Source organism: Schistocerca serialis, chromosome 2, assembly GCF_023864345.2.
Source record: "Schistocerca serialis cubense isolate TAMUIC-IGC-003099 chromosome 2, iqSchSeri2.2, whole genome shotgun sequence".
Taxonomy (NCBI): Eukaryota; Metazoa; Arthropoda; class Insecta; order Orthoptera; family Acrididae; genus Schistocerca; species Schistocerca serialis.
The window spans coordinates 335,054,485-335,077,145 of NC_064639.1; the positions used below are offsets into that span (position 1 = coordinate 335,054,485).

Consider the following 22,661-nt stretch of genomic DNA (forward strand, 5'->3'; position numbering starts at 1 on the left):
GACGGAAGGACAACACTTCGTCCCGATGATGCTGATGTAAACATTCTGGTTCAGGTTCACTCTAACTTGAATGAGTGAGTCAAAGTCATAGCAACAGCCCCAATACATGACCGAACCACCACAGGCACGAACTGCAGCCTCCACACACTGAGAATTACATGCCTCACTCTACCGCCGGTCCACTCGACGTCTCGCATGATTTGGAAAGAGAAAATATCACGGCCTGTCTGACCATGATGTGGTAGTATATTTCTTTTATAAGGAAACTCGCTTAGTGCATGGCATATACAGGGTGTTTCAAAAATGACCGGTATATTTGAAACGGCAGTAAAAACTAAACGAGCAGCGATAGAAATACACCGTTTGTTGCAATATGCTTGGGACAACAGTACATTTTCAGGCAGACAAACTTTCGAAATTACAGTAGTTACAATTTTCAACAACAGATGGCGCTGCGGTCTGGGAAACTCTATAGTACGATATTTTCCACATATCCACCATGCGTAGCAATAATATGGCGTAGTCTCTGAATGAAATTACCCGAAACCTTTGACAACGTGTCTGGCGGAATGGCTTCACATGCAGATGAGATGTACTGCTTCAGCTGTTCAATTGTTTCTGGATTCGGGCGGTACACCTGGTCCTTCAAGTGTCCCCACAGAAAGAAGTCACAGTGGTTCATGTCTGGCGAATAGGGAGGCCAATCCACGCCGCCTCCTGTATGTTTCGGATAGCCCAAAGCAATCACACGATCATCGAAATATTCATTCAGGAAATTAAAGACGTCGGCCGTGCGATGTGGCCGGGCACCATCTTGCATAAACCACGAGGTGTTCGCAGTGTCGTCTAAGGCAGTTTGTACCGCCACAAATTCACGAAGAATGTCCAGATAGCGTGATGCAGTAATCGTTTCGGATCTGAAAAATGGGCCAATGATTCCTTTGGAAGAAATGGCGGCCCAGACCAGTACTTTTTGAGGATGCAGGGACGATGGGACTGCAACATGGGGCTTTTCGGTTCCCCATATGCGCCAGTTCTGTTTATTGACGAAGCCGTCCAGGTAAAAATAAGCTTCGTCAGTAAACCAAATGCTGCCCACATGCATATCGCCGTCATCAATCCTGTGCACTATATCGTTAGCGAATGTCTCTCGTGCAGCAATGGTACCGGCGCTGAGGGGTTGCCGCGTTTGAATTTTGTATGGATAGAGGTGTAAACTCTGGCGCATGAGACGATACGTGGACGTTGGCGTCATTTGGACCGCAGCTGCAACACGGCGAACGGAAACCCGAGGCCGCTGTTGGATCACCTGCTGCACTAGCTGCGCGTTGCCCTCTATGGTTGCCGTACGCGGTCGCCCTACCTTTCCAGCACGTTCATCCGTCACGTTCCCAGCCCGTTGAAATTTTTCAAACAGATCCATTATTATATCGCGTTTCGGTCCTTTGGTTACATTAAACCTCCGTTGAAAACTTCATCTTGTTGCAACAACACTGTGTTCTAGGCGGTGGAATTCCAACACCAGAAACATCCTCTGTTCTAAGGAATAAACCATGTAGTCTACAGCACACTTGCACGTTGTGAACAGCACACGCTTACAGCAGAAAGACGACGTACAGAATGGTGCACCCACAGACTGCGTTGTCTTCTATATCCTTCACATCACTTGCAGCGCCATCTGTTGTTGAAAATTGTAACTACTGTAATTCCGAAAGTTTGTCCGCCTGAAAATTTACTGTTGTCCCAAGCATATTGCAACAAACGGTGTATTTCTATCGCTGCTCGTTTAGTTTTTATTGCCGTTTCAAATATACCGGTCATTTTTGAAACACCCTGTACGTATTTATTCTAACTTTTTATCTCCTTCTCCCCCACCTCTCTCAATCCATCTCGTCCTCCCCCCTCCCTCTGTCCATCTCTTACTCGGCGCTTTCTCTGTCCACCTCCTCCACTCCCCTTTCTCTCTCCATTTCCCCTCCCTCTGCCTCGGTCCACATCTTCCTCCTTCCCTATCTTTGTCCATCTCCTCCTTCTCCCTCTCTGTCCATCTCCTCCTACTCCTTTCTCTCGCCACATTATCATCCTCACCCCAGTGAATGATTGCTGGTAGTTACACCCCCCCTCCCCCCCCCCCCCCCCCCCCCCAGTATTTCTATCCAGACGTTAAGTTTTGTAGAAATCGGTCCAGGGGTTTAGTTGGAGCTTTAAACACGTGGCTTCGGCCGCGTGCGCACGTCACATATATTGCACACATAATTACAATACTTCACACGTATTTGTACACATATTTCACCTGTATCTCTAGCGAATTTTGCACTGCAGTTTCGCAATCATGCAGCTCGAGCTTTATGACGTCATTTCTCACCAGTTATACTTCGTACGATGATGAAATTTTGTAGGTACATTCAGTGGTGGATGAGGATGCTTTCTACGAAATGTGTTGGCAATAGGCTTATTAGCAAAGCTGTAATAAATTTAAACGTCATGCATGATGCAGGAGTTTTTCACGTAACCCATTGTTTATTATGTCATATCGCCTGAGCTACATGTTTTACAATCATATAATTTTGCAGGTACGTTCAGTGATTTATGTGAACACTGTCTGCAAAATGTGTCACGAATACAGTGACTAGTAAATACATAATAAATAAAAACGCCATACCTATTGCAGCAGTTTTACTGCATGGATAGCAAAAATGTAGTAAGCGACAAACCTGTTTTCCTTTCGTCATTCTGTAGGGGTTTTCTGCGAGAAAAAGTTTCAAAAAGGTTTGAAATTATATGTTTGTTGCAAGTCACTAAGTACTCTCATTCTCCAATACTGGGTGGATAAATTCTTTCTATTCCTTTTCATCCACACTCCCATCCCTTTAGGTAGGTGGTTCTTACTGCCACAGTGAATCTTTACACTTTTTTGTAAGTCATTAGTATTCTGACTGGTTTGATGCCACCCGTCACGAATTCCTCTCCTGTACCAACCTCTTCATCTCAGAGAAACACTTTCAACCTACGTCCTCAATCATTTGGTGCATCCATTCCAATCTCTATCTTCCTCTACAGTTTTTGCCCTCTTCAGCTCCCTCTAGTACCATGGAAGTCATTCCCTGATGTCTTAACTGATGTCCTATCATCGCGTCCCTTATCATTGTCAGAGTTTTCCACATATTCCTTTCCTCTCTGATTCTGTGCAGAACCACACAGGAAGTGATATGTGTACATACCAAGTTAGGTTGAAATCGGTCCCTTGGTTTAGGATGCTATGTGGAACATACATACGTATTAGGGGCAGTTAAATAGCTTAATCCATGCATATTACAAAAATGGTTGTATATGTAAGAGGCAGACAAACGATACCGAACACGTGGCACAATGGGAACTGGGAAAGGTTCCATTGAAAAGCAGTCACCACACATGTTAAGACATTTATCTCACTGGGAGACAAGACAATCAATTCTGTTTCTTAAATCACGGTCGTTCGCTCATAGATTCACAACCGTACCCACTCTTGAACTTCCTCGTCCGACTAAAATTAACGTCCACGTATGTCCTTGTTCAGGTCGCCAAAGATATGGAAATAGCACAGTGAAAGAGATCCGGGCTGTACGGCGGATGTTGCAGTGTTTTCCAAAAAAGTCACCGAAGCGTATCCTTTTTCTGATTGACAGTGTGGAGGCAGACGTTATTGTGCAACAGGTTGATTCCGTCCGACAGCATTTCGACGATCCGAGGGCAAACGGTTGCCAGCAATGGAATGATCCATCATTGCCCCCTGCCCCACCGTGAAAGAAATTGCAAGCTGTTAACGCAATTTCCGTAAGGTCACGGTGACCTTTTCCTTCGACTGATGACGTCTGTTCGACGAGATCCTTGAGCATGGAGTCACAACGGATGCACAGTGCTACGTAGACACTTTGTAAACTCTGCGACGGGCCATAAAGTCAGCACGCCCAGGAATGTTATCGGATGGAATCATTCTTTTGCACGATAATGTCCGCCCCACAATGCCAATCGGACGAAGGCTACGCTGTATCAAGTTTGTTGAGAAGCAAAGCAACGTCCTCTGTACAACCAAACCTTTCACTGTGTAATTTTCACATCGTTGGCGAGAAGGTAGACGTGCATGGACGTGGTTTTCCGTCGGACGAAGAAGAGCAAGAGTGGATACAGTTGTGTATCCATCAGCGGCTGACCACGTTCTACAAAACAGGAACTGATCGTCTCGTCTCCCAGATGGATAAATGTCTTAACGCATGTGGTGATTACTTGTGTATGAATCCATGGGCTAGTTGTGGCATATGTTTGATTTTCGTTTGACTGTCCCTTATACATACATCCATTTTTATAACATGTATGGATTAAGCTATAAATTAGAATAAAGGAAACACTGCCTGAGGATTTCCTGTGTGTCCCTGGGATAAAAGTGAGACAGAAAGTACTTAACAGTATTTTGGCCACGTTAAATGTAAGGTCACGCCTTTGAGACTGCACCAGTTGATTGTCACCAAGATGATATTGACCATTTAAAAAGCTCCTCAGTTTGAAGAAGAACGACTGGATCGAAGGCGTGCATTCCTGGGGAGCAACTGGCTAATGAGGCAGACATGGTTTTTTGTAGGATCGGCGAGTTTGGGTGGCAATAAAAAATTGTGTCACCCAGCTGGTCTGCTGTTTTCCTACTTGGACCGAGTTTTTAATTATGTCTCAGCGGGGACACTCAGTCTTACCTTTGTCGGTGTCCTGCAGAAATCAACACGCAGCGTCCTTGTCTATCACAGAGGACCTTGTGGGCAACCATATGTCACTGTCAGCACAACAAGGCGAGATGTTACGGCCTAGAGAATAGGGATCGAGCCGTCATGGTCCACATTTCTGTCATTTTTCTCTCTAGCTCGTCTCATATTTATAAGGGCTTCATTCATTGCAACATCATAATTTTTGTATTAACTAATTTTTGATAACACGGGACTTGATACTGACCGAGCGAGGTGGCGCAGTGGTTAGCACACTGGACTCGCATTCGGGAGGACAACGGTTCAATCCCGTCTCCAGCCAACCTGATTTAGGTTTTCCGTGATTTCCCTAAATCGTTTCAGGCAAATGCCGGGATGGTTCCTTTGAAAGGGCACGGCCGATTTCCTTCCCAATCCTTCCCTAACCCGAGCTTGCGCGCCGTCTCTAATGACCTCGTTGTCGACGGGACGTTAAACACTAACCACCACCACCACCACCACCACTTGATACTGAAGATTAGTGCACACTTTTCACCCGAATTTAGTGCTTATACTCATCTTGGATGTGTAATGTGTATAGCAGTTAAGGAGTCGAATTTGCCGTGATTGTGGTACTGTCTTCCTGTTTACATAAATCCCCATAATCAGGTTTGACTAGTCTTTGTTCAAAGAAACAGATGTTTCTGAGACCACACGGTATGGCATCTCCTCCAGTTGGGTTCCCTTTGTTAGTGGAAGTGGTGTGCACGCGAGATGCAACACCACAACACTACATGCATCCAATCAACCACTGTCCAGCTTCTTTGTTGATGTCCTGTTGAAAATTTGCAGATGTATGTGCCACTGTGAACAACGTCCTGTTTCTTGATACACGATCCCAAATATCCATTTCATGAAGCTCCTTTCGCAACGTTCAGTTGAAAACTGATTTAAATGGACTTCCATTCACTGACTGCAGTAATTCCTGTCCGGTTTGAAATACACTCTAAGACAAAAATAACGTCACACCATGAAGGAATCGTCCGAATGGAACGAAAATCAGTAGACATGACGTACATGTACAGACAAATAAATGATTATAGGTTCAGAAAATTTGGTAAACTTACTCATGAGAAAGAGCTCCATAAATTGAGCAAGTCAATAACGCATTGTTCCACTTCTGGCCCTTGAGAAACCAGGTATTTGCCTTGGCATTGATTGATAGAGATGTTGGATAACATCTTGAGTTACGTCGTGCCAAATTCTGCCCGACTGGAGCGTTAGATCATCAAACTCCCGAGCTGTTTGGAGGGCCCTGCGCATAATGTTCCGAATGTTCTCAACTGGGAGAGTTTCCGGCGAACTAGCTGGCCTAAGTATGGTTTGGTAACCACGAAGACAAAAGCAGTAGATACTCTTGCTGTGTTCGGGCAGCAGTTATCTTGCCGAAATGTAAGGCCAGGGTGGCTTACGATGAAGGGCAACAAAATGGGACGTAGAATATCGTCGACGTACTCCTGTGCTGAAAGCGTGCCGCGGACGACAAAGGTCTCCTGCTACGAAATAAAATTGCGCACTTGAGTATTAGGTCGAATGGTGGGTGACAGACTGGCTAGTAACCCATCGCTGTCTGGAGAGTCTCCAGAGACGTCTTCGCTGGACATTGGGCCTTATTTCGGAGAGGGACTCGTCACTGAAGAGAGTTCTGCTTCAGTCAGTGAGACGTGTCTGGAGATGCCCCAGACAGAGGTGGGACACTAACTCGACCGTCGCCTGCCACAAGGCCAACAACTAAGAGTGATGATCTGGGGTGCAGGACCGCTTTGGTTGTCATCCACAGCAACCTTATAGCACAGCGGAGCGCCCCGTTTTGTTGTCCTTCATGACAAGCCATCCTGGCCTTACATTTCAGTAAGATAATGACCGCCCGCAAACAAAGAGATGTACAGAGCTTATACTACGTGTCTCTGCGCTTGCCAAACCCTGCATTGGCCAGCAAAGTCAACGGATCTCTCCCCAATTGAGAACGTTTGGAGCATTATGGGCAGGGCTTTCAAACCAGCTCGAGATTTTGACCATCTAACCCGCCAATTGGACAGAATTTGACACAATATCCCTCAGAAAGACATCCAACAACCCTATCAATCAATGTTAAGTCAAATAACTGCTAGCATAAGGTACAGATGTGGACCAACGCGTTACTGACTTCCTCAATTTGAGAAGTTATTTCTCTTGAATAAATCAAACAATTTTTCTGAAATTGCAGTCATTTGTTTGCCTCTACATGTACGCCCCTATCCGTTAGGCACTTTTACGGTCACTCTTCTTACACTATGTTAAACGGCAGCGATTGGTGCAGCGTCCCTTGTAGAGTTAGCGTTCATACGCCAACGGATGGGGCAACTTGATTCACGGTGTAACCATGGGCTCGTCCAAGCAAGATAACTCCTTCTCGTCTCCATATCGAAGAATCTTACTGTGTTAATTCCTTACAAACGTCGGGCGGGTACAAACCACTTCATTACCATTTCTTACGTTAGCGGTGGATGCCCACATGACCACCTGGTACCAGTTGCACGTCATCTGCGACCGTGCAGCGTTCCAAAGCAATTAGTGTGCTCTTTTAAGGGGGTTACCATTATTTTCTCTTTGGATCATTTCTGTGATCTTCACCAATTTCGCGTGGTGAATGACTCTGCCCTAATTAACAATATTTGTTATTCGACATTCCTCTCGTGATACGACAGCGTTGCCATATCGACTGCACACTTCGCTTACCTGAAGTGAGGGACAACAGGAAGCAGTCAACCAAAATAGGCATAACATGACTCTTCGGCGATGCCTGATACCGGAATACTCTTACACTCCACATTTCTTGAGAACCGCAAATGAACTGTCACGTTGTTGTGGCGCATTGGCATCGACCGACAGTTCGCGTGTGACGGAGAAAGCCCTGATTAAAGACACAACATTTCGACGCTTGAAGTGTCAACTGACAAGTAATTATAATAAAAAATTGTAATATAGCCGATCTCTATTCCGTCCAAAGACCTTCAGTTACCCTTTAATTTCTATGAACAACATATGTATTGCCTCATAGGTCAACAAAATACTGTAGCAATACTAATGTTATTAATATGGACCTACAAGACAACTGTTACTAGGTGGCTGGAGTCCTTAAAAGCCACATAAAATACTTTCAGACTTAATTTTAAAAAATTCATAGTAATTTAAATTTTAAAATTTTTGGATGACCGAAACTATTTCTACGACAAACTCCTAACGAATTAGAAACCTGAAGAATACTGAAAAGTGCTTGCATGATTATAATTTAGAGTAGTTCAGGGATAAAAGTTTACACAACTCTGTTGTTTTACGTTGCGTTTTGTATATTGCTTATAGAAATTGTATTCAACATGCGCACAACTGAAGATGCTTCGATTGAACGAAAGCCTGTCAAAGCATTAGAAATATGTACAACTACTCATTAAGGATTTTCTCCAGGAAACACACAATATTTCAGCATCCCCATAACATCAATCAGGTCTCATTTTTCCCACGCGTCCTTTGTCTCAAACAATTTCCCCTTTTGTTCACATGAAAACATATTTTGTTGCCTTCAGTTCCAAGGCCACCTCTTCAATTCATCGCAGGAAGCGATAAACCCTTTGTGTTGTATGGTGACGATTTACTTCATGATTTCATACGAGCACATGTAAATTAGCACTAAACACAAACATATGATGGCTACGAGAAAATTTCTCCACTTGGTATTGAAAGGTATCGTCTCTTAGTAAAAACAATGCACTTAGTTTGAGACGTATTCCCCATTTAGATGCAGGTATAACATCCCCGAAATGCTAGGGCTGATCGTACTAAAGATATGCTTCATCAGGTTACCTTCCATTCGGAAAGCGGTTGCATTCAGAGACTGTTATATTGACTTTTAAATTGTAGATTGCAGCAATCAGTCAGCCTTTTTAAATTTACGAAGATATGCTTGTTTTTGGAAACAGGTAGATGGGGGAGGGAGGGGGGGGGGGGACTACGTAAACTTCTGCTTGATTCTATGAATGATTCGTACAAGAGCCGCCATATGCCTGACCATCAATGATTAAACAAATGAACACCAGGGGAGCCTGCGAAACTTTCGCAATTGTATGACAGTATTTGGAATATAAATATAGGCGTTGGGATAAGGGTAGTTGTTTGAATGAAAGGAAAACTACTTTGAAAGTGAACCGAACGACTTGAAATAATAATCATGATTTATGATATATCCTCGTATATACATTTCTAAGTATTTAAAACGGTGTTTTGCATTCGGAATAATTGCTCCGGCTCCTACGATGAGGGACTTTCGGTATACCCACGTAACCTAGAACTTTAACTCGACACCATTTTCAGTTATAGTAAGCACGATAGGCCGTAGTAGCAACAAGTAAATCCCAATTCAAGGCTAAAATTACGAATATTTTTCTTCTTTCGGAAAGTATATTCGATTATAAAAGCCGGCCGGTGTGGCTGAGCGGTTCTATGTGCTTTGGTGTGGAACCGCGCGACCGCTACCGTCGCAGGTTCGATACCTGCCTCGGGCATGGATGTGTGTGATGTCCTTAGGTTAGTTAGGTTTAAGTAGTTCTAGGGGACTGATGACCTCAGATGCTAAGTCCCATAGTGCTCAGAGCCATTTTTCGATTATAAAAGTCAACTTGTATGACAGGCAGAAACAATAGATTACCGCAGTCATCATGGCTGTTTTCTATGACAATGCTGCATATAATTTATCCACTTTATACTTTAAAACAAATAAAACGGTATTTGTAATAAGATAGTATCGAAAGAGAGTCTCTTGTGATTAATAAGTACTACAAGTATGAATCTAGCATGCATTATGCCCTTTTGCCTATGACAGGTAAAAGTGTGCTTGACGTTAAAATTTTCCACAAATAGTGTTTCAGCGGTAAACGGTATGTAACATCAGAAGCTCTGTATAAAACCTTTCTAACGATACCTCAGTCATCTCTGTACCATTAGTATGTGTTGAGGAAATGGAATGTTGACTTGAGAAATTATACATATGACGATATCCTGTGGCGTGTGTAGGCTGATCGGACACTATCTGTTATTTAAAAGAAGTTTTGCACCATAGAGCTGTCATAAGTTCCGACATCTCTCCCCTATAGGGTTGGTTGATTGCCTTGTTTAATCTGTATTCAAGTGACATGGGATTAACTAACTACCAAAATGATACGAGGGCTGTCCAGAAAGTAAGTTACGATCAGTCGCGAAACGGAAACCACAGTGAAAACCAGAAACATTTTATTTGCAACAATTAGGTACACCTTCCACCTACTTCTCTACATAGTCGCCGCTCCAACTTCGAGTTTTGTCGTAGTGTTGTATCAACTTTCCAATATCCTCGTCATAGAAAGCAGCCGCCTGCGCTTTCGGCCAGGTCTGCAGCTCGTTGTCTGTCGAAAAATTTTGTCTTCGTGGCCAGCGGTTTTTGTGAGCAGAAATGAAACTCAGGGGGAGCCAATTACGGACTGTATTGTGGGTGATCAAACACTTCTCATCGGAAACGCTGCAGGAGCGTCTTCATTGCCCCTGCAGTGTGCGGCCGAGAATTGGCATGAAGAAGGAACTGCTCGACAGTTGTGTTATGTGGGCTGCATGACACAGGCGAAATCTCTAACCGGGCCCTCATACTTGGCGGGAGACGCTATTCCCTACGCATCTTTACGTGCTCACTGTTCACTCAAAACTGAAAAGGGCGTCGTGACACGATTGACGGGCATACTAGAGACACTGACCAACACATCTGTGCGAAGCTTTACCGGATTTTCCCAGTGGTTTCCGCTTCGCGACCGATCGTAACTTACTTTCTGGATAGCCCTCGTATAAAGACGAATCCGATTACTACACATCTATTTCACAAATGGTCTACATACGTGAAGAAAGCTAAACGTGACGAACGTCTCCGTCCAAAATAACAAGAAACATATGAAGTTTTAAACTGTCGCAATTAAAGTAAAATGCATATGGTGGGTTCGCAAAGGACTAAGAAATACGCTATAAGAAAAGATATTACTTCAATAGATCGCGAATGAACCGGCTTTAAATTACATGGCAGAAATAACTTCTTTACCCACAGTGTTAAGGAGAAGTTAGGCATGCGCCGCAATTAATAAGTGCATTGTGCAAGTGAACGAGCAAGTCATAGTAACTCAAGATTCACGGTACTAAACGCTGAGTCCCAAAGAGTAAAAGAACTGAAATGATAAAATTTCGTAAGATTCATATCTATGGCTTTGAAACAATTGACTGCAGGATTCCTAATCTTCACACGATGCTAATCTCAATTAAATCCTGGTGCTGCAGCGAGAACACTTACCACTTCTGTTGCTGTCTGTACCTCCAACAAACACCAACTGCTCTCCATCAAACTGGGTGCCTAAAAGCTGCTTTCCATCACCGTCCCCACAACCAGAGTTCTCTCTCCGACGGTCTCTGACACCGAGTGCCCTCTGTGCTTTTCGTTTTCCTAACTCTGGCATCTCACCTAAATACAAATAATTCCGCCAGAAACCTATGTCAACCAACCAGGACTCGTGATTAATTTTTGCATATCAGAAGTGAGAAAATTTAGCACTCAACTCCATCTTCTCGTCTTATGAGTCTCAGAAAAATCCATGCCACACGTTAGTGGCTAATGAGAGCTCTTGTCGCAGCGTCACATCTCATACAGTTAAGATTATTTTCGAAAGCATCTTAACTAATCCACGAAAGTTCTCACACCTTCGGCGTCACTAAGTCTGGTGGAGGCGTAGCTTCTGAGTCAATCAATTTTGCTCTGGCAAAATCTGTTGTGGCTGTATCCCATCGTCAGTTTCTAAACAGTCTCCTTGCTGCTCGAGCCAGCCAGCATTTCTGGAAGAGGCGTAACTGCACTGTTAATCACAAGGCTGTCCTCCACAGCACATTTCACTAAACATAAGCTGTGAGCGACCCCTGGTGGACTGGAAAAGATATCTCGTAAGGCCTGCTCCCCAGGCCCACATAACGGGATGATCTTCATTTTCCGAGGTACCTAAGAGGCCGCTTTGCCCATAGAGGCACGCGACTGAAGTAAGAACTACATGAGACGAAATATTTTGTAATATCAACAAAATCTTTATTTCTTATTCCTTGCCCTGCTAAGAGGAGTGTCGAATTATCTATCTCGATTCTTTTAAAAGGACCACATTACTTTGGTGGTTGCAATTACTTCCGATCCTTAATGCTCACAGAAATTACTAGCGGAAACCAACGACTTGTAATCACACCAGGGTAATGTATCAGTCAAAGTGCCAGTAGTGAGACATACGCCAGCATCTTCCTACAGGGTGACGATTATTGAACTATATGAAATAAAATCGTCATAACTTCTGAGCAGGATGCGTTAGGACGTTCAAACTGACGGTTGGCCGCAGGGCATGATGGGAATTTGTGGGTTTGGTTTAGTTACGAAGCCCCCTTTAATTTGGATGGGTTCGCCATTAAGCGAAATTGGCGCATTTGGTGGACTGATAATCCGCATTTAGCGATCGAGAAGTCTATTCACCCTCAACGGGTGACTGTGTGGTGTGCTATGTCCAGCCACAGTATAATCTGTGCGATATTTCTTGATGGCACGGTGACTACCGCACCGTACGTGAAGGTTTTGGAAGATTGTTTCATCCCGACTATCCAAAGTGACCCTGATTTCGACAAGACATGGTTCATGCAAGATGGAGCTCGACCCCATCGAACCAGGGGAGTGCTTGATATCCTGGAGGACCACTTTGGGGACCGCATTCTGGCTCTGGGGTATCTAGGAGACACTGCCATGGGCCTCTCCTGATCTGAACACGTGCGACCCCTTTTTGTGGGGCTATATTAAAGACGAGGTGCACAGAAATTGCCCAAAGCGATTGCTAACTGAAAACAGCCATTCAGAAGGTCATCGACAGCAACGATGTTCCGACACTTCATCGGGTGATGGAGAATTTCGCTATTCGTCTGCGCCGCGTCACCGGTAATGATGGCAGGCATATCGAACATGTCATAACCTAAATCCAAATATCTATAGTGACATTTAAATGTTGAATAATGTCCGTAAACGCCATATTTTGTAACTAATTTAAGTTTTTTCTTGTAGTTCAGTAATCATCAACCTGTATGTTTCTTTTATTAATTCGTGTCTTTGTCATCCGTTGTCGGATTTGATTTTCATATTAGCTGGATTCGGAAAGGAGTCAGAAGTGCGGACCCAGATTTTCATTCATCAAACATCCTAACGTAAAGAATACAATGGTCCACTTTTTCCCAAGGGGTTGGTTACATTCACAATCATTTACCAAAAGCCAATGAGAAAAGCAAAAGGATACCAGAAGTATCTGAAAGATATCTCTCAGAGAGTGCGAAATAGAATCAACAGGGAGGGTGTTCTAACAATTTTCACTTCACATCACTCAGCTTTCCCATTGCCGAAGCAACTTTGATTGTCCAAAGAAATGATGATCCATAAATCTTCTCATTTTTTTTATTTACACTGTTGATTCAGAATACTTGTGCTGTAACAAGTTAATGAAAAAGAAGAATGCTTACGGCATCCCATAAAACGCTGACCATAATGTTGCTACTAGATAGAATCTGCTTTACTTTCCTCATGGACAGCGACTAACATTGCACATAATGAGATGAAAGCAGAAGAGCACAGCGCAAAAGGGGCTGACGAGCGGGTGAACGAAACAACTCTTTAAGATTCTAAATACCAAAAATTAAATGTGTGGAATTTTCTTGTTTTTATTAGGTTATTAGACTTACATTGAGACAGAAGAATGTGAAAATCAAGTGCTATACAGACTGATCAGCCAGAACATGATGACCACCGACCTACCACCGATACGATAGGAGCGTCACCAGGACTGCTAGTCAGACATGGTCTTCAGTTTCAGCTTTCCTAACCTGTTATTGTCAAGTGTGTGCCTGCAGGGGATGGTTGACCGTGATGACTAATTGTGCTTCTGACGTTCTTACAGATGGCTATCAAACAAAAAGAAAGTAGAATGCATACCCTCGTGTTTGCACACTAACTTGGCCCACAGAGCACTGAATCCTGTCTGGCGTGACACTAGCGCATGTCACGAGGTAGTTTGTTGTAGGCCCCCTAGGCCGTCGCTACGTATCACTGTGCCCGGGTGACCAGAGACAGTGGCGGTGTTCCAGATGTGCGCGCCGCCCGCGGTGTGCTGCGTGCTGGCGGGCGTGGCGCTGGCGCTGGCGGTGGCGCGCGGCCAGGCCGGCGGCGCCTCCCGCTACCGCTGGACCATCCCCAAGGAGCAGATCTTCAGCGACAACAAGGTCATCCCGTTCGACCAGCAGGTCTCCGAGTTCCTCTACAAGGGCGAGACCAAGATGTGAGTACCGCCTCCAGCTCCAGGGCTGTGTTTCAAGTGCAAAGCGATTACAAAGTAACAATCACTTATTCTTCCGATAAACTCAGCAAAATGACTTCATCAAGCTGAGTTCTTTCTCTTATTTCTGCTATAAATACTCATTGCAGTTTTTGTATCCTATTTATGTATGGATCTGAGCACTATGGGACTTAACATCTGAGGTCATCAGTCCCCTAGACTTAGAACTACTTCAACCTAACTAACCCAAGGAAATCACACACATCAATGCAAAGGCAGGATTCGAACCTGCGACGCGCGACCGTAGAATTACGTACGATCCCTCCCTCGACGGTCGCAGGTTCGAATCCTGCCTCGGGCGTGAATGTATGTGATGTTCTTAGTTAGGTTTAAGCAAGTCTAAGTCTAGGGGACTGATGACCTCGGATGTTTAGTCCCATAGTGCTTAGAGCCATTTGAACCATTTTGAACCCCCTCCAAACACAAAACCTCACTCCATTATTAGTTGTTTTTGTACGTTCATCCTTGTGATCGACAGTCGTCGGGACTTCGGCCGTTTATTTGTGTAATACATTAAAACACCTGCAAACCATAGGTTTGTTGTTATTTTCCTATACAGCAACCAGTTTCGGTGACTCACTACACCATCTTCACGCATAGGCTGACGCTGACACATACACGATACACGATCCCATCGGTGGCCAACAGCTGCGAACTCGCTTCCGCGGAGTACTGTAACAGCGATGTTGTGTCTGCAACCATCAACTACCAGTTGTTAGCTGATGGTTGCAGAATACTATAACAGCGATGTTGTGTCTGCAACCATCGACTACCGGTTGTCAGCTGATGGTTGCAGAATACTATAACAGCAATGCTGTGTCTGCAACCATCAACTATCAGCTGGTGCGAAATGAAACACTCGAATTCGCAACAAGCGCCCTCTTGATCGGCACGCACGAAATAGACAAGTTTTAGATGCTCATGGCAGACCAGCTGCACAAGCTTAGTAAATTCTTCTAAAATTGAACGGAGCAAGTACATGACCTCCACCACTGCTTACAACGTTCTGAAAGAATATCGTAAATACTAGACCAATGAACAAGATGTAAAACTAAACAAATTATACATAAACAAGAAAATTTTATAGGAATTAAGGAGCCCGACAATGCTTCGCAGTTGCTAAACTTGTATGGGAATTTCTTTCACATCCTAAATTCCTTACCCACCCTCTCTCTGCCTGTATTCTCATCCCCCCCCCCTCTCTCTCTCTCTCCATACATCTCCTCCTGCCCCATCTCTCTGTGCGTAAACTCCTCCCTTCTGTCTCCGTCCATCTCCGCCTCCCTCTCCTGTATGTCCATTTCCGTCAGGATGTTCAGTAGCTCCGTACATGTCCTTCCCCTCCCCCCATCTCTTGTGCATAATATCCTCCCCCTTCTCTCTCTCTCCCTCTGTCTGTCTCTCTCTCTCTCTCTCTCTCTCTCTCTCTCTCTCTCTCTCTCTGTTCATCTCCACCTCTCCTTTCTCTACCTCCATTTTAGCCTGAATGTTCATTAGAATCTCTTGAAAAATTTTGAAGCAAATCCTTCAAGATCTTTTCAAGACTTTTGGTAAGAACGTTTCCCCTTTATTTGTATTACATACATTTATATATGTAATATGTTATAAAAAATAATTAAACCTGTGTCCGTCCGACTGTTCATTAGCGTATCTTGTAAAATTTTCAAGTAAATCGGTAGAGAACATTTTGAAATTTGTACTAACTACGCCTCTCCTTTATATATGACGTATATATGTATATATTATATATACTACAAAAAACAAGTAGACTATATCAGTCCATACGTTCATTAGAACGTCGTGTAAAAATTTGTGGTAAGTCGGTCAAGAACTTCTCGTTATTGTCGGTAACAACGTTACTCCTTTATACAGTATATTACCTATGTATTTCTACGCTATGTGTACAACTGTCAAACTGATTTTTTTTGTCATGAAAGCATGTGACAGCATACCATCCACAATTACACACAAAAAAATCAATTATATCAGTCGAGCCGTTGTCAAGTGATGATCTTCCACAGCTGATTTTAATTTCCAACTTTTCTGCTGGATTTTTCAAACTTTTTTTTTGGGTACAAATCTTCTCCTGACAATGACGAACACGGCAAAACAAAAAAACAAAAAATAAACGAAATCGGCCAAGCCGATCCCATGCATGCGGCAACTGATTTTTATTTACATAGATTTCACATGCAGAAATATCCCTTACAACAACTGTATTGAAATTTCCTGGCGGATTAAAACTGTGTGCCTGACCAAGACTCAAACTCGGGGTCTTTGCCTATCGCGGGGAAACACTGTATCAACTGAGCTACACAAGCACGACTCACGACCCGTCCTCACAGCTTCAATTCCACCAGTACCTTCACAGAAGCTCTCCTGCAGACCTTGCAGAACTAGCACTGCTGGAAGAAAGAATATTGCGGAGACATGGCTTAGCCACCGCCTGGGGAATGTTTCCAGAATGCAATTTTCACTCCGCAGCGGAGGGTGCGCTGATATGAAACCGGGTCGTGAGTCGTGCTTGGGTAACTCACATGGCAGAGCACTTGCCCGCAAAAGGCAAATGTCCCAAGTTCGAGTCTCGATCCGGCACAGAGTTTTAATCTCCCAGCAAATTTTTTATCATTGCACACTCCGCTGTAGAGTGAAAACTTCATTCTGCAATCAACTGCATTTTATTTTTATGTTACGTTCTGCTCACGGCTGCTTTGTATTAAGCGCACTTTACAAATTATAATCTATCAGTTCCGCCATTTATGAATAAATATAATTTGTGTTGTAGGAAATCGAGCCTCTCTATGGTTTTTGTGGTCGTTTTGATGAGATATCCATTTTTTGCATACTTAATTTTGACGTATGTATAAGTTCGTTCAAGCTTCAGACTTTTCGCAAACTTGAAGATGTTTGGGTGAGGAGATTCACACGAAGAACTGAAACAGGAATAAATGCTTTCAGAAACGTTACTCGTTCTCCACAAGGATGCGCAGTCTCTTGCCAAACTGTGAGGAGGAAATAGTGCATTTTCTTAGTCATCAATGTAATTTTCAGTTAGATAACTGGAAAATTTGGTGAGCTTTTGGTCTTGTGGCTGTATGCTGACCATATGATCAAAAACACCAGTAGCATCTTGAGGATTTAAGTAACAGCCTAAAGACGTAATGCGGCCACTGGCAGTTTTCACTGTTTTGGTCTTTGTATATCAAAGTCAAACCAAGTATCTGTATTTTTCGCCACCTGAAACATGTAGAAAAATTTTTTCTGGAAATTTAAATGGAAAAAGTATAAGGTCTGCAACTTAAGCAGTGTACACAACGCTTGACCTAATTTTAGGAGTAACGTAATTGTAGAAATAACTTAATTTTAGGAATAACTTGATTTTAGGAATAACCTGATTTTAGGAATAACCTCATTTTAGGAATAACCTCATTTTAGGAATAACTTGATTTTAGGAATAACTTGATTTTAGGAATAACTTGATTTTAGGAATAACTTGATTTTAGGAATAACTTGATTTTAGGAATAACTTGATTTTAGGAATAACTTGATTTTAGGAATAACTTGATTTTAGGAATAACTTGATTTTAGGAATAACTTGATTTTAGGAATAACTTGATTTTAGGAATAACTTGATTTTAGGAATAACTTGATTTTAGGAATAATTTGATTTTAGGAATAACTTGATTTTAGGAATAACTTGATTTTAGGAATAACTTGATTTTAGGAATAACTTGATTTTAGGAATAACTTGATTTTAGGAATAACTTGATTTTAGGAATAACTTTATTTTAGGAATAACTTGATTTTAAGAATAACTTAATTTTAGGAATAACTTTATTCTGCTGCGTTTCAAATAAGGCAAAAAATTTTCTATATTAATTTCGGCAGTTTATCATCCAACAGTAATAGAGTTTTCTTAATATGGCAATTACAGTTGCTATTACCAAGCTTGAACTAGATGAAAACGACAAGTAATCTTGACTGATGGGAACGCAGGTTTCATATTGTAGTGGATGGATGTTGGAAGTCATTTACCACCGGTTTCAAATTAAAATACAGCTGCCTCTTCCTGCATTCGTCTTGAACACACTATATGGTTCTAAAATGTGTTTTCTTCTTCTCATCTTTTAAATGGCTAAACGTTAATGGTACTCAAGAACCTCAGGAGTAACTGTGGATCGTGAATAAACGGAGAAAGTGTTTCGCTGCATAATGAAAAGTACAATCCATCAATGTAGTATCCTTCTGACATACGAACTATAGACTGGCGTCGATTGAGAAATAATATGACCATTTTCCATATCATTATTTAATACAAAAGCTTCGTCTTCTGTAGTTGTTACCTGCATCTGTGATAAGGCAAACTGAATTTCCATCGTGGAATTTGACGGTTTCGGCATACTCTTCAAACGAGCGTGAGTAATGTTGTAGAGAATATGCCTTACATCCACCTTCGTTAATGAGTTGACGGTTGTCGGTCTGTCATCTACTTCTTTGCAAATAAGCTTTGATGATCTTTGATCCAAAGCTTCCCCTTTTGTTTTAAAGGTTTTTAATAGCATTCCTGTTTAATAAGTGTTTTGTAAATGGTGTGTGGCCATGAGTACCTTCCAAACACGAACTTCAGTTTCAGCTCATTATTGTAAAATAATTTAACAGAATACCGCGCATTTTTATCACAGCATCGCCATCCACGTTCTTCAGTTCCCAGAACTCTTCTTTAAGATTTGAATTTATGACCGTCGCTGGTTGAATGTATATTCCCACGGTCACTGGGAATAGGTTGCAAAATGTGACCTCTCGCATTTTTCGATTTGATAACTAACTTGAACAACACAACGAAACACAGATTCTGCACGAATGTTAGTGTGTCGCTGTCAGTCGGTTAGGGCTAGAAACACCACCCCTTGACTCATACCTACTAGGGTCTGGCCGTCATCCTACTTGGGTACAGGGTGGCCGAGTTCGAGTGTGGGATTAACTGACTCCTTCACAGTCATTAACGGTTGCCTACTTCGAGTCTCCCCATTTCTGTCCCTGCTGACACCATGTTAAACTCCTCTAAAGTGAGCACTGTGCAGTGAAACATCTGTCCCTCACGATGGTGTCGTTCTGCCACATTATATCAGCTGCCAACGATGTATTTCATAAAAATATCAAAAGCAACCGGGGCCAGTTTTGGCAATACCATGTCTTTTGGAAAGTCATTGACTAGCTCGGTTGTGGAGCGAGTGTTGTCTCTGCTGGGACAGAGAGTGTACGGTCAGAGGGAAAGGCAATAGAGAGTTGTTTGTTAATGGACAGCTGGGACAGTCGGAAGCTTCCAGTGAGTGTTGAGTTAGAGGTTGCATCTGTAACGTCGCCAACGGAGTGAATATTTAAATTCCCTCCGCGTGCGGTGTCTGTTTACAGTTTCTGAAGACTGCCGCAAACCACGTCGCTGTCCATGCCGCTGAGTATGAAATGCACGGTGGCTATAATGGCAGATACCTTCCAAGGTTCTTCGGAGTACTCCATTGTCCTGTTTGGGACCTAGCGTTTTGGGATACCACGGCAGTTCTGCTGACAGCACCCTGGTTTGGAGGTAGAAGACGCCAGAAGAAATACTTCAGTCTGCAACCAGTATAAGATCTAGAACCCGTGTATGAATTCTTAATGACAATATAAAGAAAGAAGAAGTTCTGGGTACATCCTTTCATTGCTGCACGTGACGTAAATAGTTTATTTCACACTCTCTACAGTGATTTAAGAAATTACAGTGTTCAATTTTTCAGTATCGTGAGAATGTCAGTATGTTCATTTGATGAGTTAGTGGAGTTCCCCCGAGATGAACTGAAGAAGGAGGACACAGTGTGAAAGAAAGTCGTCTCTCCAGAAAAAGATTTTCCTCACCTGTCTAATCAGCAGCTAATTATTTGTTGTTTGCAATGATGTTCATAGTTTTAGTTGTAACTTAAATGTACACACAGAAGTGATTCTGCATTTTTAATTTGAAAAGTGCATTACTACAAAATCAAATTCAGTTTAGAAATATTTTAGATAACAAGTAGAAAACCTAGCTCATTTGTTTACATACCTCGATTCTTAAAAGAATTCTACCACGTCTACTGTATCGGATCCATTAGCATCATTTGCTGCAGCAGGAAATGTATCTGTATCGTACTGGTCTGGAAGCAGGTTTTGAGGACAGCCTTTAAATATGCGATAGTACTGTACTTTTTTGTGTTGGAAAGTTCTTATGATTGGAATGAGCATTATGAATAGATTGTAAGGAAACTGAGGATCCATAATTTCCAGTTTCTCCAACTAGTCAGTGTCCTGAAGTGCATTAGCATACTTCCATTGTGATATCCAGAGGTGAGTTTCTTCAAACTGGGCTTCATTTAAGACACCAATGATTCCCAATCTGTCTATTCGATTTTCAGTTCAACGTTTGAACAGACCTGAGATCAAGAGTCCCAAAGTGCTGGTCTCATCTGAATCTTGCAGATAAAAGAGTCAGTGTCAAAACTACCCATAGCGAACGTGCGGAACTGGAAGAACCTGCGAGTGAGCAGTAGGTAGCTCTTGACACCCAGGCGCGGGACCGGCCATAAGCTACTGAGCATTCCACAGGCTGAGCTCTGCTGGGAGAACTGCCACACTCAGACACTTATAGCAGGTGTGGCAGGCTCCACTAGGCCTGGCCTCTGTTCCAGAAGAGCTGGCACGACATCCCAGTATCACAGGCAAAACCCATTTTAGGCCCAAGCTATGCAAGCCACCGCTTTGGGTGCCAAGCTCAGAGGGGTGGGTGCAAGAAGCTCTCAAAAAGTAAGACTTATATAAAGGACTTGTCACAGTAGCGGCTGCTTGGGGCGTCAACCTGAGGGGGGGCGTCCAAATGCAATATTTGTGTACAATGCGTACCACAGTTACCAGCGAAAATTAAAGTGATTGAAAGTGTGCGAGTGGACTCAAATTATAAGCCGCTTTTGTGGGAAAATGTTCCCGAACCAGCCCTGGTAGTAGGGGCCTTTGTGTTGGCGAGGAAGACGAACAGCCAAACTGATGAACACACTGAGGTGACAAAAGCCATGGGAACGCGAGAGACAGCGATTTGGACATATACATATGATGGTAATATGGCGTATGCAACGTACAAAATGGCATTACGCTGTCGAAGCTGTCATTTGTAATCAGGTGATTCGTGTGAAAAGGTTTCCAAAGTGATTCTGGTCACATGACGGGAATTAACAGACTGAACACGGAATAGTATTTGAGGCTAGAGGCATGAGTCATTCCAGTTTCGGAAATCGTTAGTGAGTTCAACATTTCAAGCATTACCTCTCACCACGGACGGCGCAGTGACCGACAACCTTCACTCAACAAGGCGTTGGAAGTCCCCTGCAGAAATTAAGCCATACTGGCTCTATAGCCGTCTAGGTCAGTGTGCATTTTGTTCACGAAATAACCTCTCTATTATGTCCCATAAGTGTTGGATGAGAGGCCCAAGTATTCTCTAGAACTATTGAGAATATTCTTCATATATATATACTTGAACGGCTGTGGCCTGGTGACATGGCGCACTGTCGCCCATAAAAATTTCATGCTTTTTCGGGAACATGAAGTCAATGAATGGCTGGAAATTGTCTCCAAGTAGCCGAACAAACCAGTTCCAGTCAGTGGTCGGTTCAGCTGGACCAGAGGATCCAGTCCATTCAATGCAGATATAGCCCACATCCTAATGAAGCCCCCACCAGTTTGCGCAGCACGTTTTTGACCACTTGGATCTACGGCTGCGTGGGATCTGCCCAATACGCTGAACCTACCATCAACTATTACAAACTGAAATCGGGACCCGTGTGACCAGGCCACGGCTTTCCAGTCGTCTAGAGACCAACCGATGTGGTCACGAGCCCAGGAGAGTCGCTGCAGGCGATGTGGTGGTGTTAGCAAAGGCATTCGCGTCAGTTGTCTACTGCACAGCCCGTTAGGTCCAAATTTCACCCTACTGACTTAACGGATATTTTCGATATACGTCCAATAGCGATTTCTGCAGTTACAGTTATTTCACGCAGTGTTGTTTGCCTGTTACCACTGACAACTCAACTCAAACGCCGCTGCTCTCCGTCATTAACTGAAGAACGCCGGCCACTGAGTTGTCCGTTGTGAGAGGTAATGCCCTGAAATTTGGTATTCTCGGCACAGTCTTGACGTTGCGGATCTCGAAATATTGAATTCCCTATCCATTTCGAAATGGAATGTCCCATGCGTCTAGCTCCAACTACCATTCCGTGTTTTAAAATCTGTTAATTCACGTCTTGCGGCCATAACCACGTCGGAGGCCATTTCACATGACTCACTCGAGTACAAACGACAGCTCCGCCAATGCTCTTGCCGTTCATACCTTGCGTACGTAATACTACCGCCTTCTGTATATGTGCACAACGCTATCCCTTTACTTTCGTCA

General features: G+C 43.2%; 1 protein-coding gene across 1 annotated transcript in view; it reads left to right on the plus strand.

The window, feature by feature from the left end:
* Positions 1-22,661, plus strand: part of LOC126455959 (protein NDNF) — a 396,783-nt gene that overhangs the window by 101,676 nt on the left and 272,446 nt on the right. Inside the window, exon 2 of the mRNA XM_050091715.1 lies at positions 13,962-14,152. Within this exon, the coding sequence (XP_049947672.1) occupies positions 13,962-14,152 (191 nt within the window). The remainder of the gene's footprint in view (positions 1-13,961; positions 14,153-22,661) is intronic.